The sequence below is a fragment of the Canis aureus genome, chromosome 10, assembly GCF_053574225.1.
Source record: "Canis aureus isolate CA01 chromosome 10, VMU_Caureus_v.1.0, whole genome shotgun sequence".
NCBI classification, from domain to species: Eukaryota; Metazoa; Chordata; class Mammalia; order Carnivora; family Canidae; genus Canis; species Canis aureus.
Genome location: NC_135620.1, coordinates 57,176,202 through 57,192,392, shown reverse-complemented (window position 1 = coordinate 57,192,392; position 16,191 = coordinate 57,176,202). Strand labels below are relative to the sequence as shown.

The window sequence follows — 16,191 nt, the reverse complement described above, 5'->3', positions numbered from 1 at the left end:
AGTTTCACTTTTTATGTGATCAAACCTGGTATGGCTACCTTTTAGCTATCTGAATTTTTTAGCTTCCTCTTACAGAGGTCTCAAATTTTTCTAAATAAAATCGCTCTGCATTTCATTCTGATAGTTTTTGTTTTTAATGTATAGTGCTTTAATCCATGTGAAATTTCTTTTTTGTTTAACTTTTATTGTGGAATACCTCAAGCATACCCATATATTTAGAAGCAAATACCAGACATACTATTTTATCTGTAAAACTGTTAGCATGTTATTTGCACAAGGTGATGCATTTTTTTACATACACCTCCATGTTATCATCATCACACCCGTGAAAATTCACAACCATTCCCTTATATCATCATCCAATAGCCAAGCGTTGGTCACATTCCCAATTGTGTTATAAATGTCATGTTTTGTTTGTTTGAATTAGAAGTGAAATAAAGTTTTCAAAATGCATTTCAAAATAAAGTTGGCCTATTTCTTAAGTTAAAAGTTACCATGTTCCTCCACTCTCTGTATGTTGTCTAAATTGGATCTATAAGTTAAATTCAGAGTGATCAGACACAGAGTCTCATTTTTTGGCAAGACTACTTTCTAGGTGGGGTTCTTTTTTTTTTTTTTAAGATTTTATTTATTATTCATGAGAGACACACAGAGGCAGAGACACAGGCAGAGGGAGAAGCAGGCTCCCTGCAGGAAGCCCGATGTGGGACTCGATCCCAGGACCCTAGGATCATGACCTGAGCCGAAGGCAGACAGATGCTCAACTACTGACCCACCCAGGTGCCCCCTAGCTGGGGTGTTGTTTGCATTTTTTTAATATATGATGTAAGATGAGAATCTAACAAATTTTTTTCCAGTGTATGGCTAATTGTATGTTGTACCAATAACATTTATGGAATGGTTCGGTTTCCTCCCAATAATTTGAACTGCCACCATTCTCTCTCCCTCTCTCTCTCTCTCTCTCTCTCTCTCACACACACACACACACACAGATATACACACGAGTTCTTTCCTGAACTATTTTATTTTCTTTATCTTTGTCTATGCCTAAGCCACATGGTTTTAAATCCTGTAGCTTTATAGTTTGTTTTCACATTTAACAAGGCAGCTCATCCTTCATTAATCTTTTTAAAGCAATTTTTGGCTTTTCTTGTGCTTATTCTCCTCCATCATAATTTACCATTTGTTTAATCCACATGTTAAGACTTTGGGATTGCAATGCATTTGTAGACTAATTTGGAAACAAATAGCGTCTTTACTGTAATGGATCTTTCTAGCCAGGAATATCGTCTTTTCTTCTGCCCTTTCAGAGATGCCTTTTTTAATGCCTTTCAGGATAATTCTCTACTTTTTCTTTATGTAGTTCATTGTAATTTTTGTTAGTTTTATTTTTAGGCATTTTGCTATTTTTTCCCCCACTATCTTTATTTCCTCATGCATTTGCCAATGGGTTATACCCAGTACTTAGGAAAGCTTGAGTTTTACAAGCTGATCTTGTACCTGCCCAGGCACCTCACCGGGTTCCCTTTTTAGAGGTCAGAATTTTTTTCGTGTTGATTATTCCGGATTTCACGGTTGGCAATAATATCATCTGCAACTGGTTTCTTTTCAGGCTCATGCAGAGTCAAGTAAAACCTGGCTGATGGGAAAATTCACTGAACTCAGATTACTACTTGATGAAGAGGAAGTGCTGGCCAAGACATTTATTGATAAAAGCACACAGCTTACCCTGCGGGCGTACAGGGAGCAAATAGAATCTTGTAAAGAACAGATAGATGGCATGCACAGTCTCTCCAGCAGGGTCTGGAGGATCAACCAGGAGCCCGATCCCATGCTGCTGCTGCAGGTAATGCTGGGTTTCTGCCCTCACAGTGGACCCCTGCCCGACCCCCTGTATTTCATTTTGGTTACTGTGGCATTGAGCACAGTGTTTACACACTGAGTGAATGAATGCACAGAGAATTGCCTTGTCAGCATGCAGGCTTTCTTGCCCCCACACAAGTGGTAAGGAAATGTACATTGTTAAGAAGAGTGTATACATATTGGACTAATGACATCATATTAACAGTCATCATTTGGGGGTTGGGGGCCTCTGTGTTCCAAGCACTCTTTGTATCTTAGCTCTAATATTTATTGAGACTCTACAAAGTGGATATTCTCACCCCAATTTATGAATGAGAAATTGAGGCCCAGAGAGGGTGACGTGACTTGTCCAAGGTCACACAGCTGATAGGCGGCAGAGCTGTGATCAGAACCCAGGTTTGACTGATTCCAGAGCCACCGGCATGGCTGCCCGGCCCTCTGCCTTTATACTCTCACTCGAGGCACCCTTCCTGGAAAGGCAGTGTCCTTCCAGCTACTGAGCAGGCTCTAAGAGATGATGCACAGTTTGCTCAAAGGAGAAAGAAAGATGGTGCTCCTTGGCCACTCCTCCACTGCTGGAGGCTCTTATCTTATACTGGGGGAGGGTCTAAGAAACAGCCCCTATGATTCATTGCTATATTAGTGAACACCTGTTGTTTGAGAGTGCTGTGCCTGTTTTATCAAGGAACTATGGGAGAAACTCCCCTCTTGTGTCAGTACTTCTGGGCAGCCACCTGTCACTGGGATGGCTTTCCTGCTCACATGCCCCTTCCTGTTTCCTTCTTTGCCATGGCTTCTGGGAATCTCAGAGCTAACTAGGTTTCAGGTAGGTTGGCGAGGACTTCGTGGCATACATTTTGCTCCTCATCTCACTCTGGCGTCCTTAACCAGCTCACATCCTTAACCTGGTGTTCTCTTCACTTAATTTTGCTCACTGTAAAGGAAAATCTTGCAGTATTCCTTGTAACCTTGATAACCTTTGTAAGATGCCTTACAGGCTTGTGGGGCAACTAAATAAAGATGTCATTGAGTCTAACCACAGATTAGGCTCTGGCTGAAAAATAGACAAATAAGTCAATCAGTACAAAACCAGTTAAGCAAGTCCCTGCAAATATCTGGAGGCTTGTGCGTTTGTGTCCTTGGTCAGTTCAGCCTGTGGGTCTCATTGTTAGCTAATGAAAGAATACACCTAACAAAAAATTCTGGGTGAGGTGCTTTCCTAGGCACATTGGATATTATACTCTAAGAGGGGCAGGGTGGGCAGAGGGATACATTTGTTGGTTTCTCTAAAAATAATGGCACTTTGTAGGGATATCTAATACAAAGGGATGCTTCCATGGAGAAGAATGTTTTTCTCTCATCATAGATACAGTTTCAGGGCTTTGTCATCTTTTTTATTCTCTGGTGCCAGAGCTGCTGATTTTCATCATTCATCATTCCTCCCTTCTGTTTGCTCATTTGTATATTCATCAAATATATACTGAGCAACTTGTTCACACACCAGGCCCTGCTGGATGTTAAGAGCTTGCAGGTGGGGAGACATGCTCAGAAATAGTTGTTTACAATGCAGCCCAAGCGAGCTAGGAAGAGTAGTCTAAGAAGTGTCCAATTCTGCATGAGGGGTCAGGGAAGACTTCTGAGGGGAGGTGACAGTGGAGCTGGGTGTGCGAGCATGAGGAGGAGCCCACCAGACATATACAGAGGAACAGAGTAGAGAAGATATTCCAGGCAGAAAGGAATCCAATGCACACAAGGGCCTGGCAGGCTGGAAAACCACTAGGGCAGGGATACAAGGGAGGAAGGGGTGTTGGGAGATGCAGCTGGATCTGGAAACCAGGGCTAGTTAGCCAAGGGCCATATGTCATGGGTTTAGACTGCCCTATAAAGATTTAGGAGCCAGGGGAGTGTTTTGAACTGGGGAATGACCCAGTCAGTTTAATGCTTTTGCAAGGTCACTTTGGTGACAGGATGGGGTCAGGACCGGTCGACGGGCATCAGGATGGGGAGAGGCAGGCAGGTTTGAGAGATGCCACAGAACTGGTGATTGGAAGTGGGGGAAATGCAAGATGATGGCCAGCTTCTGGCTTGAGCTATGGGTGACTAGGGAGCTGTTCCCTGAGTTGGCAAAGGTGAGAAGCAGGTGTGCTCGATTTCATCCCTTATTCTATCATAAAGATTTACCAAGAGCCTACTAGGTGTCATGCCCAATGGTAGATGCTGGAGCTGGGGATACCAGGATGCCATTTGTCCTTCAGCCCCCTTCCCAGTCCCACTCCACCGGTCTGCCCTGTGAGCTACCCTCCTCCCCTGGAGCGACGCATCTGAACTCATGCTCTGGCAAGAGTCTCCAGCCCCCTGGGAGTGACCTTAGCCCTGATTCCCCACAGTTACCTTCTTCCACACCAAATGAGGATGGACTCTAGACCAGCACCCCTGAGGCTGCATGAGGCCTGGAGACCATCCTGTGGTCCCTCCTGAGGTCCCATCCTGCCTGGCTCGCCTTTGCCCAAGAGCAGAGTGCTGGCCACGCTCCCTCCTGAGGCATCCGTCTCCCTAGGCCACCTTGATCACCACTGCCCAGGAGCCAGGGCCTGTTCACTCACCGCACTCATTGCCCAGGACAGCCCTTCAGAAAGTGCAGACTGGGGGGGATCCCTGGGTGGCTCAGCGGTTTGGCGCCTGCCTTTGGCCCTGGGTGTGATCCTGGGGTCTCAGGATCGAGTCCCGCATTGGGCTTCCGGCGTGGGGCCTGCTTCTCCCTCTGCCTGTGTCTCTGTGTCTCTGTCTCTCTCTGTCTCTCTCTCTATCATGAATAAATTAATAAAATCTTTAAAAAAAGAAAGAAAGTGCAGACAGGGCTCCTACCTGCAAACAAGAGAGTCCACTGGAGCTGTTTTAAGCAAGAAAGGAGTTTTTATGAAAGAGTATTTGGCAGGTCACAGGTTCTCCATCCAGGAGGGCCTGAAAGTCAGGATGGGGACCAGGCCACAGACCGGAGATGTGCTCCTGTGGAGCCTCCCAGCTCCCAGCACAGCCTAGGCTCCGCCCCGCAAGGTCTCCACCCCTGCGGTCCTGTCCCGGGTTGGGGGGCTCCCTGCATCTGTCACTGCCTCACCCCACTTCCACCTCCAGGTCTTGGATTGGAGGAGCCTGGTCAAATGCCTGCACTTTTGTGCAAAGTAGGCTGGGAAAGCCAGTTTTCTAGCTTCTACCTGGCAAAGCCCCACTTATGGCAGGAAGGCTATTCAAAGAGTGGGCTCCAGACAGGTCCTCGCTGTGGGGGGCATCCTCGCTGAACTTCCAGGGCCGCTGGCTTCCCTCTTGGAACGGGGCTTCCTGCTCCCTCCTTAGGACACGCCCTAGGGCTTCTTTCCCTGGGAAAACTGGCCGGTCATTCCTGTTGTCCCCCTGTACCTCAGGCTGACCCCCTGTGGCAGTGTCTGCAAAGCTCCAGGGCCCCTTGCGAGGTGGCGAGCAACCTGAGGGCAGGTGCCGCCGGCCAGCCTCCTTCCTTCCTGTGCCCCTAATGCCTAGCACGGAGCAGAGTTCCAGGAACAGGCGACCCAGACAGGGAGGAATCAACAGCGCACTGAAGCTGTCTGGGGGTCCCCGCGGGGCGCAGCGGTGTAGCGCCGCCTTCAGCCCAGGGCCTGATCCTGGAGACCCGGGATCCTGGAGACCTGGAATTGAATCCCGTGTCGGGCTCCCTGCATGGAGCCTGCTTCTCCCTCGGCCTGTGTCTCTGCCTCTGTGTGTCTCTCATGAATAAATAAATGGAATCTTTAAAAAAAAAAATTTTTTTTTAAAGCGTGTCTGCCCCCCACCCCCCAGCCACCCCTAGCCCGGGGTCCTGCTGTGCTGTGTCTCTCTCTCTCTCTCTCTCTCTCTCCCTCCCCCCCCCAGCACCCCAGCTCTGTTCCCCAGGGGGCACGGCCTGGGCTGGTCCCAGGTGCCGGGGTGGGGGGCCCACATCCCGGGGGCAGCGGTGGAGGCTGGGCCGGCCGGTGCTCCCACGGCCACCCTGACCCCCCACCCCGCACACCCTGGCAGGAGTACCGGGCCGCTGAGCAGGAGATCCAGCAGCAGATGAGCCTGGGAGAGCTGTGCTACCCCGTGCCCTTCTCCTTCGAGCCCGTCAAGAGCTTCTTTAAGGGCTTCATGGACGCCGTGCAGAGCCTGTTACAGACGCCGCTGGACATTCGCCTTAAGGACAGTAAGTTGCTGTGTGACCACCCCTGTGTCTTGAACTCCCCTAGAGACAACTGCGCAGACCGACCCCGTGCCTGGGCCTTGGAGGACTGCCCTTGGGACTTCACCTCCTCCTCTTCTGAGACCCCGCCCCCCCCCCCCCCCCCCCGCAACCACCCTGCCCTGCTCCTGCCCCTGAGCCGCTCCCGGGATCCTGCTACACCCCACCTTTGCCTGCCCAGGGTCCCCGGGCTCCTGGCCGTCTGGCCAAGAGTCTCCACCCGGGAAGCCCTTCCACACCACCACCCTGCACCCACGCTGGCCCCAGGGGCCTGTACTGCTGCCTTGCCCCCTTCCCTTCCCTTCCTGCCCCATCTCCTGCCTGGGGCTGTCCCCGAGAACCTCTCCCTGCCTGTGGCATATGCCTGAAGGGCAAGACCCCCGGAGTCCCGCGCGGGGCCTAGCACAAAGCGGGTGCTCAGTATGATCTTCCTTCATTCATTCATCTCCGCTCTCAGGATTCCCGGGCACACTTCTGAGCCCGGGTGCTCTGTTAGGTAGGACAGGGGACAAAGACAAACGGCTTGCCTTTGTGGTGCCCAGCGTCCTGGGAGCGAGACACACTGAGGATGTGAGTGGGGAGTGCTCTGAAGAAGCCAACAGCGGGGTGAGGAGAATAGGGGTGAGCAGGAGGAGGGGCTATGTCTCTGCGAAGCTGAGCCAGCATCTCGGGAAGGGACGTGCTCTTGCCTGCGCTGCGCTGCTGCTGGACTCCAGTCCACCCCCCAGGATGGTTCATGCCCTGGCACTCCTGCCACTGCAGTCTTCCTCAGCCCCAGTCCCTCTTCCATCCCTCCTGTCCCGCTGGGGGCCTGAGCCTCCGAGCAGGGCGACTGCCTCCACGCTCACCCTGCCCCTTCCATTCCCCACCACCCAGAGCTTTGATTCTTCTCAGGTCTGCCTCCACTCAGACCCCTTCCAAGGCTCCCCATGCTACTACCAGCACCTGCCCTGAAATGTCTGTTGCCCCTGCTAATGCCCTCTTGTTGGGGAAGCCTCCCATCCTTTTCTCTGGATGTCCCAATCTTCCCAATCCTTTAAGAGCTAGCTGAGGTGCTTCCTCCTCCATGATGGCTCCCTTGATTCACCTCTCTTCTCTGTGACCTAGAGCAGCATTCCCGTGCCTTGGTTGGTAGCTCAGGTGAGCCCACTTCTCACCTCTTTTACCTGATGGAGCTGTTGAAGACCGGGACCATGGCTTGGGTTTCCCCTAACTCCCTCACACTGGAATGAGACCTGAACATGACCTCTCTGAGGACCTAATTTCTTGTTTTCCATCTTATCCTGGAAGTTGCGTTTCTGTCAAGCGGTTGCCCACATTCTTGACTGGTGAATACTTAGTTCATTCTCAGGGTCCTTCCGGAGCCTGCTGTCTCTTCCCCAGGCTCACGGCTCCACTCACACTCACCTGAATTCGCTTCCCACCCTCAAAAGTACACTTCTTCTTAGACGGGAGTGTTGTCCTAGAGTATTCCTGTTGCAAATTCAGGAATTTGCGTCTCTTGCTCAAATTTGCATGCAATTCTTGGGGAGGAATTATGTGAATCTCCAGTTTTGTGATATTTTTAGTACGTTTTGTAATTTGCGCGGCTTGCATGAGCGCCAGGAACTCATTTCTCACAATCTGTTACAGACATGAACTGCCAGCTCTCGGGCTCCTCCAGCACCAAACTAGTTTCCTTGTTGAAAACAAGCCCCTCACCAGAGCGATCACTCTTCTTAAAATGTAAGCCCTGGGAACCATAGCAAAGGGAGGGTGGAGAGGCCTGGGTGCATGGGTGGGGGGTGGGGGTCACAGAAATGGAAGTCACCCCCTTTTTTCCTAACAGGCCCAACTTGGGTTTTTTTCAACCTTTATTACTAGTTTTTAAATACAGAATAAGGGGGCACCTGGCTGGCTCAGTTGGTAGAGCATGCAACTCTTGATCTTGGGGTCATGAGTTTGAGCCTCATGTTAGATGTAGATATTACTTTAAAAGTAATAAAAAAAATCTTAAACATATTCATTGTAGAAAAATTAGGAAACAAAACCAAAAAATTTTTAAAGAAAATTACTTTCCCATAGATAACTACTATTATTGCTTGCCCTGTTAACTCTCTTTGGTTTATATACATACAAGGAGGATATATTTAATATATATATATATATATATTTTTTAATTTTTATTTATTTATGATAGTCACAGAGAGAGAGAGAGGCAGAGACACAGGCAGAGGAAGAAGCAGGCTCCATGCACCGGGAGCCCGATGTGGGATTCGATCCCGGGTCTCCAGGATCGCGCCCTGGGCCAAAGGCAGGCGCCAAACCGCTGCGCCACCCAGGGATCCCAATATATATATTTTTTACAAACATGGTGTCATACTATACATACTGTTTGGTAACCTGTGTTTTCATTTAGTGATATATTGTGAAAATCTTTGTTCCCTTAAAAAATTATACAGGTAATGCATGATTCTTACAGAAAATTAGAAATTATAGATATTAAAAAAAGAAATTAGATATATAAAAAGAAAATGAGGGATTCCTGGGTGGCGCAGCAGTTTGGTGCCTGCCTTTGGCCCAGGGCACGATCCTGGAGACCCGGGATCGAATCCCACGTCAGGCTCTCTGCCTGGAGCCTGCTTCTCCCTCCTCCTGTGTCTCTGCCTCTCTCTCTCTCAGTCTGTGACTATGATGAATAAATAAATAAATTAAATTAAAAACAAAAAAACAAAACGATTGCCTCTCCAAAGAAAATGCTGTTAATATTTTGGCATATATTTTTTCAGACATTTTAAAAACATATATGTGTATAGTTTTTAAAAACAATCACGTTATATTCTTTTGTAAATTTTTTATCTAACAGTATACCTTGAACAACTTTGTTTCAACAGATTTAAATATTATCATTAATTTTAAAGGATGCATGGTATTCCATTGAATGAATAGGTCACATTTAACGAATTTCATAATGCTGGGCATTTAGGCTGCTTTATATTTTCATTTCTATAAACAATGCTGCAATAAACATCCATTCTTGTACATATTTGCTGACCTAAGAGTAAGTGAATGGATACACCTTAGCTCATTTTTGGATTATTTTATAGGGGTAATTTCTCAAAGTGAAATTACTGGGCATATGCTTTTCAAAGTAAACTTTGAAATGTAAAATATATAAAGTACAGAAGTCAAAGAGGTACTGCTCAATTATCTTTTTAAAGAAACTATTTTTAGGGCAGCCTGGGTGGCTCAGTAGTTTAGTGCCTGCCTTCAGCCCAGGGCCTGATCCTGGAGACCCGGGATCAAGTCCCACGTCAGGCTCCCTGCATGGAGCCTGCTTCTCCCTCTGCCTGTGTCTCTGCCTCTCTCTCAATCTCTCTCTCTCTGTGTCTCTCATGAGTAAATAAAATCTTTTAAATAAATGTGCTATAGTCATACACTGGAATACTATATACAGCAGTGAAAACAAACTACTTCTACACACAAAAATATGAATAAATCTCCTAAATATTGAGTGACAGAAGCAAGACACAAAAAAGTACAATCCGAATGATCTAGTCACATAAAGGCCAAAGACAGGCAAAACTAATCTACAGTGTCAGAAATCAGGAGAGTAGTTACCCTTGGGGAGTAGTGAATAGGAGGCTGCATGAGGAAGGCTTCTGGGGAGCTGGAAATTTCCATTTCTTGGTCTGAAGGAGATTTAAAACTGTGTTTACTTTTAAGAAATAACGAGTGCCTGAGTGGGTCAGTTGGTTAAGCATCCAACTCTTGGTTTTGGCAGAGATCAGGTCATGATCTCAGGGTCACATGATCTAGTCCCACCATGGACTCCACGCTTGGCACAGAGTCTGCTGGAGATTTACTTCCTCTTCTTCTTCCTTTCCCTCTGTCACCCCTCCACCTCTGCTCTCACTCTTTCTCTAAAAATAAGTTCTTTTCTTTCTTTTTTAAAGATTTTATTCATGAGAGACACAGAGAGACACATTTTATATTGAAGGACATTTTGGATTGTTTCTGGTTTGGCCTATAGTGAATGATGTTGCTATGAACATTCCTGTGCATGTATTTTGAATCACATATGTATGCATCTCGTTGGGTATTTACCAAGGAGTGGGAGAAAAGGATGCCTACCATAACCACTAATGTGCAACATTGTTCTAGATGTCCTATACAGTGCCTTGAGGTAAGAAAAAGAAATGAAGGCTGTAAGGATTGGAAAAGGTGAAGGAAAAACCATTATTCATGATGACATGATTACAGAAAATCTAAAATATTCAAAAGATAAATTACAATTATTAAGTGAATTTTTAAAAAAGATTTTATTTATTTATTCATGAGAGACACAGGCAGAGGGAGAAGCAGACTCCTTGCAGGGAGCACAACGCGGGGACTCAATCCCCAGACCCTGGGATCACGCCCCGAGCCAAAGGCAGATGATGCTCAACCCCTGAGCCACACAGGCATCCCAGAATTATTAAGTGCATATAGAACAAACACCTGTTGGATATAATATCAGGATACAAAACACAATCGTATTTCTATCTATTGGCAATAAATAATTACAAAATGAGACAATAAAAACATTTTCGACATTTAAAAAAAAATCAGGAATAATATCTAACAAAAGATGTACAAAATCTTGCTATAGGAAACATTACTGAGAAAACGATTTGGCAATATCTACTAGCTGAACATTCGCATATCCTACCATCTAGACTGTTTTTCACATCTACAGATGCGATTTAGTGCAGTGAGAATGATTACTGGGAGTTAAGTCAGCGCCACGTTTCTAGGGCACAAGTTGGCAGTATGTACCAAAGGCCTTAAAAGCAAAATTATCTATCTTGACGCAGCAACTCCTCTTTTAGGAATGGCTCCACAACCAATAATCAGATGCATGAAGATGGAATTATATTAGTGTTTTCAAAAGCTTTTTTTAAAAGTCTAAATATTGAAAAGGGGGAGGGAGAGGTTAAATTACAACACATCAAAATCTTAGGGTCACCATTAAAATGCTCTGATAATAAAATATTATTTGTTAGGGTAACATGTTCATAAATACATCAACAAATTTTAAAAAGCAGATGACCCAAGAGCATGTATGGCATGATACCAGTAAGAAAAAACTATGAAGTGGCAAGATAAAAGCCGGAAGGATACACACCCAAGCGTTAATAGTATCGGGACAGGATTTTTAAGTTAAATTGTTAGAAATCGGCGACAAATTCCATGGCACAAAATTCAGCGAAATGTGGGCCCCTCCCCGTGCCCCCCAGCCACCTCCCCGGAGGCAGTCCGGGCTGCAAGAGTAGCTCTCGGTTCTGGGCCTGCGGTTCCCGGCGTCTCCTCCACCCGGGGGTGGGGTGGGGGGGTGGGGGGGGAGCCGCCGGCCCCGCCCACCAGGTGTGCCCCGTCCCGCCCCCGCAGATGCGCGCACGCCCACGCTGGAGCCGGACACGATGCACGCGCGCCTGCGCCTCTCCGCCGACCGCCTGACGGTGCGCTGTGCCCTGGTGGGCCGCCTGGGCCCCGCGCCCGCGCTGCGCTTTGACAAGCTGTGGCAGGTGCTGGGTCGCGACTGCTACGCCGCCGGCCGCCACTACTGGGAGGTGGACGTGCAGGAGGCGGGCGTGGGCTGGTGGGTGGGCGCGGCCTACGCGTCCCTGCGGCGCTGCGGGGCCTCGGCCGCCGCCCGCCTGGGCTGCAACCGGCAGTCCTGGTGCCTCAAGCGCTACGACCTCGAGTACTGGGCCTTCCACGACGGCCAGCGCAGCCGCCTGCGGCCCCGCGACGACCCCGACCGGCTCGGCGTCTTCCTGGATTACGAAGCCGGCGTCCTCGCCTTCTACGACGTGTCGGGAGGCATGAGCCACCTGCACACCTTCCGGGCCAGCTTCCAGGAGCCGCTCTACCCGGCCCTGCGGCTGTGGGAGGGGGCCATCAGCATCTCCCGGCTGCCCTAGGGGTGCGCAGGGGTGCGCAGGGGTGCGCCAGGCCTGCCCGGCTCTGGTCGCACCGGCCCCGTGTGGCTGGGCTACCGCCGCACAGCGTCCTCGGACCTCCCCACCGCCACCGGGGCACTTAGACCACCTTGCATTTACGGTCCGGGTGCCACCAAGGGAGCCCTAAGCATCCTGACCATGTCAGAATGCATTTTCCCTCAGCCACAGACCTCTCCCTCCGACAGCAGTCAGCAATGCCTGGCACTTAGTAGGCACGCAATAAATAGGAGAATGAATCAGAGTCCTCCAACGCGTCCTCCCTAATGTCCCTTTGAGCTGCCTCCTCTTCCACTCTGCCTCAGCTTGTCCATGTCACTTCGCTCCAGAGCAGCCGCAAGAGCATCTTAACACCTTGTGGCCTGAACTCTCTCCCATCCTCCACTGTACAGTGATATGACTGAAACCTCATTTAACCTTTTAGAACTACCAGGAGGAGGTTCCCAAGGATCCCAGGAAGAAAAAAAGCAGGCACTTTACGTTAGCGTTCAAGGGTTTTCTGGTCTGCCCCCAAACTCCTAATGCCTATCTAGCTTCTGCTCTTTTCAGAGACCCTTTTTCAGAGTTGTGACCACCCGTACATTCTGCTACTGTCCTCCCCTCTTGCCCCATATACAACTCATTTATATAGAAAGGCCCTTCTTCCTTTGCTGTCTCAGCCTTCCCCTGGCTTAACTGCCTCAGGAAGTCTCCCCAAGCCACAAGAACCTCTCTCACCATCAGCACCACAAATCTGGAACCTGGCTTTCCAACCAGATTGGAAGCTTTCCAAAGGCAGCTATGTCCTATGACTTCCCCACCCTGGAAAGTTCAGGATTCCCCTTTCCCTCCCAGTGAGTGACCAGCAGCTGGCTATCACTGAATCAAAGAACCGCTGAGCTAAGAAGTCCTCATGAATCAGTCTGACCTCATTGTACATTTGGGGAGACTCAGGTCCTGAAAGTTGCTTAAGGTTACCCCCAAACCCCAAAGCAAGTGTCTTACTTGCCTCCTGTCCCAGCTCTTCAGGCCCAGCTTTCAATGTGGGAGATTTTACTGCTTACTCATTTCTCAGGGGATGTTGGAAAGAAATCAGCAGGTGGCCGGCCGTTGCTTAGCAACCTCAGGCAGTTTTCCCAACTGTCTTGGAACCAAAAGAAGAGGAGATGAGAGTAAGGTTTGGACAGCCCAGACATCCCCATGCCCCTCCAATCCCTCAGTTCCAGGTGTTGCCAAGGGAACCCCATTTTCCAGAAAGAAATGACAGAAATAGAGAAGGCCAAATCAGCAGGACCTCGCAGGCCAGCTCCTTCCCAGGAAGGGAAAGGCCTCTTTTGGGGGGGCCTGTGACTCAGCTCTAAAGATTTAGCATCATTACTTGTCAAATTTTCTAAGACGGTTTTGAAACCATACTATGTTAAAGTATCTTCTTAAGTGGTTCAGCAAGAGGGCAGGGGAGGGTAAAGAAAATGCAAAGCTGAAATCCACTCATGGTTTCAGGGCATTAATTAGTTTGAACCACGTAAAACTGCCAATTTCCAATAGTTTCCTGACTTAATGCCACTTCATACAGGGCAATGTAATACAAGTGACATACAAGGCAGAAGGAACCTTAAGGGTGCCTTTAATTCTAACCAAATCACTTAAAACTCTAGCTGGATAGAAAGCATAGTGTCTAAGCACATTGCTCCAAGAAATCCTGAAAAAGGGAGAATTAATTCTACTGGGGATGACCCAGAGCTGAATTCTGATGGGGTACTCCTGACAGAAGATGGCTACACTTGACCCTACGTCTTTGCAAACAAAGACTGACTTCCAGACTCTGGCACTGTCCTAACGCTTTACAGCTATTAACTCATTTGGTCCTTACATCATCCCTGGGAGGCAGAAAGTTATCCCAGTTCTGCACGAGGCAAAATTGAGATACAGAGTAGCTCGCCCAAGGTCACACAGCCAGTGGTGGACTTGGGGTTGTGCTCATGTCCAGCAGGCCATACTGTTCAGGTGAACACACTAGTCTGTGGCTAGTGCCTGCTTGCTCCTGTTAGGCCTGTGATGCTTGGCTTTGGCCTACTGTGTTTACCTTTGGATTACTTTCCTAGGGCAGAGATGAGGCGCAGGGAGGAACTTGAGTTTGGAATTCATGTATCAGAGACAGAGCTAGACTATAAAAGACAAAAACTGGCTTTGAGCAAATACTTACTCTGTAATGAGACCTGTGCTAGCCAGAAAACTGCAGTTTCGGTACATAATCATGTGACCTCAGGCTAGTCATTTTACTTCTCAGAGAGTCATCTGTAAAATGGGGGTGATGACCCTGCCTACTAGTGTTGAGAGGCTCAAATGAGCCAACGGTTATGAACTTGCTTTAAAAACCATATAGTACTGTACCATGCCAGGACCCACTGGCATCTCCAGCAGAATTCCTGTTGTGCCTGACAGAGCACTGGGACAAGAGATATTCCCAGCAGCCAGCCTGCAGTAGCAGGAACCTCCTTCTGGAATATTCTTAATGCAAGACTTAAGTTTCCTTGAGGTCTGTAACTATAAAAATCACTCACCTAATTCTCCTTCAGATTGATACTTGGAGAAATTTCTTAATACACCAAACTGCTTGCATATATTTTTAAGTCACATTAATTTTATAATATGTGGTTTGTTTTAATAAATATGAATACTGTACCTTTTAATCATGTTCTTCATTGGGAGTTCATGCTGCTTCAAGTACATGGCACCTGGGCCTGGACAGGACCTTGCTCACCTCGTGTCCCCTCCACAACTTTCTGGTGGTAGTCAGCTGGTCCCGGGTTAAAAAGTGCCAGTAATGGGGAGTTCACTACTTATGAATATAACTCACTAAGTTCTTGCCTGTGTACAAATAAGCCCTACCTTCTAGCTGTTCCTCTCCAAAACACTACTCTGTAGCTTTTGGCATCTTTGTGACCATCCTTTAGCAATGTGGAAGCCATCTGTGGTCACTTACTGATTTGTAGAGATTTCAGGGACCCTTCCTTGCTGATTGCATCTCTTCTGTTCCTGCAATTCCACTGAGTCAGGGAGCAGGGGACAGTGATGTCCCCCTAGCAGAGGACACACACAGGTGGGCCTGCCTATGCACCAGTCCTGGTGGGCAGGAGTCTGTACCAGGAGGAGGGGACAGCCTGCCCAACAAGCCAAGCTGCATGTGAGGTGAAGTTCGGGATAAGCATGAGAGTAGGGGGCCAGATCTGAGTCTAGCATATCCTCTGAAGCCTTCCATGGTTCCCCGCTGCCTATAGAACAAAGTCCAAACTCTGCAGGTTTTTAGACCTTTGCTTCCCCCACCCCCTTTTTTTTTTTTTTTTTTAGATTTATTTTAGAGCATGAGTGGAGGGGGTGGGTGGTAAACAAAGGGAAATAGAGATTCTCAAGGAGACTCCATACTAAGTGCAAAGCCTGATGCAGGGCTCATTCTCATGACCCTGAGATCGTGACCTGAGCCAAAATCAAGAGTCGGCCGCTTAACCAACTATGCCACCCAGGTGTACCACCTTGCTTCCTTTCTGACCACCTTCCATATCCTTCATCCCCACAGAGTTACTCCCTGCCAAATCATCCCCTGTAGTCCTAGGACACTCTGACACTTACCAAGCCTGTGCCTCAAATCCCAAGATTCCTCCCTCTGTCGCTTCTCAACCTAGAAAGCCACCAGGGGCCCTTCTCTGGCCATGCCTCCTCTCCCATCCCTACTTCCAGGACTCCCATCCATGGCTCCCATGACCTTTAGAAAACAGCTCAGCAATTCACACATGTAGGTACAATTTGTAGAGGCCCAACAGGCCATGAACTCTCTTAACAGTGCTTGTCTGCGGGCCCAACCGTGTATCCCCCACATGGAAGGCAGTCAAGGATGTCTTCTAGACCTGAGCTTCCCAACCAGAATGGACTAAAGGTATGCTGGGATCCTTCCACCCTTGGGTCAGCCGAGTGCAGCCCAAGGCGGCCAGCTGCTACTGGCTGTGGGCACGCTGAGTTTAGTCACCCATGTCATACAAAGACGGTAATTTTCAATCACACTTCAATTCTTAGCATGTCATTTGACACATTCTCTTTTACACATGAGTACAACCCAGGATTCCC

At 48.3% G+C, this 16,191-nt stretch overlaps 1 protein-coding gene across 1 annotated transcript in view; it reads left to right on the top strand.

The window, feature by feature from the left end:
* Positions 1-14,762, top strand: part of TRIM14 (tripartite motif containing 14) — a 29,786-nt gene extending 15,024 nt beyond the window's left edge. Inside the window, exons 3-6 of the mRNA XM_077912662.1 lie at positions 1,613-1,846; positions 5,914-6,076; positions 7,745-7,837; positions 11,522-14,762. Of these exons, the coding sequence (XP_077768788.1) occupies positions 1,613-1,846; positions 5,914-6,076; positions 7,745-7,837; positions 11,522-12,057 (1,026 nt within the window). The 3' untranslated portion in view covers positions 12,058-14,762. The remainder of the gene's footprint in view (positions 1-1,612; positions 1,847-5,913; positions 6,077-7,744; positions 7,838-11,521) is intronic.
* Positions 14,763-16,191: the final 1,429 nt, after the last annotated feature.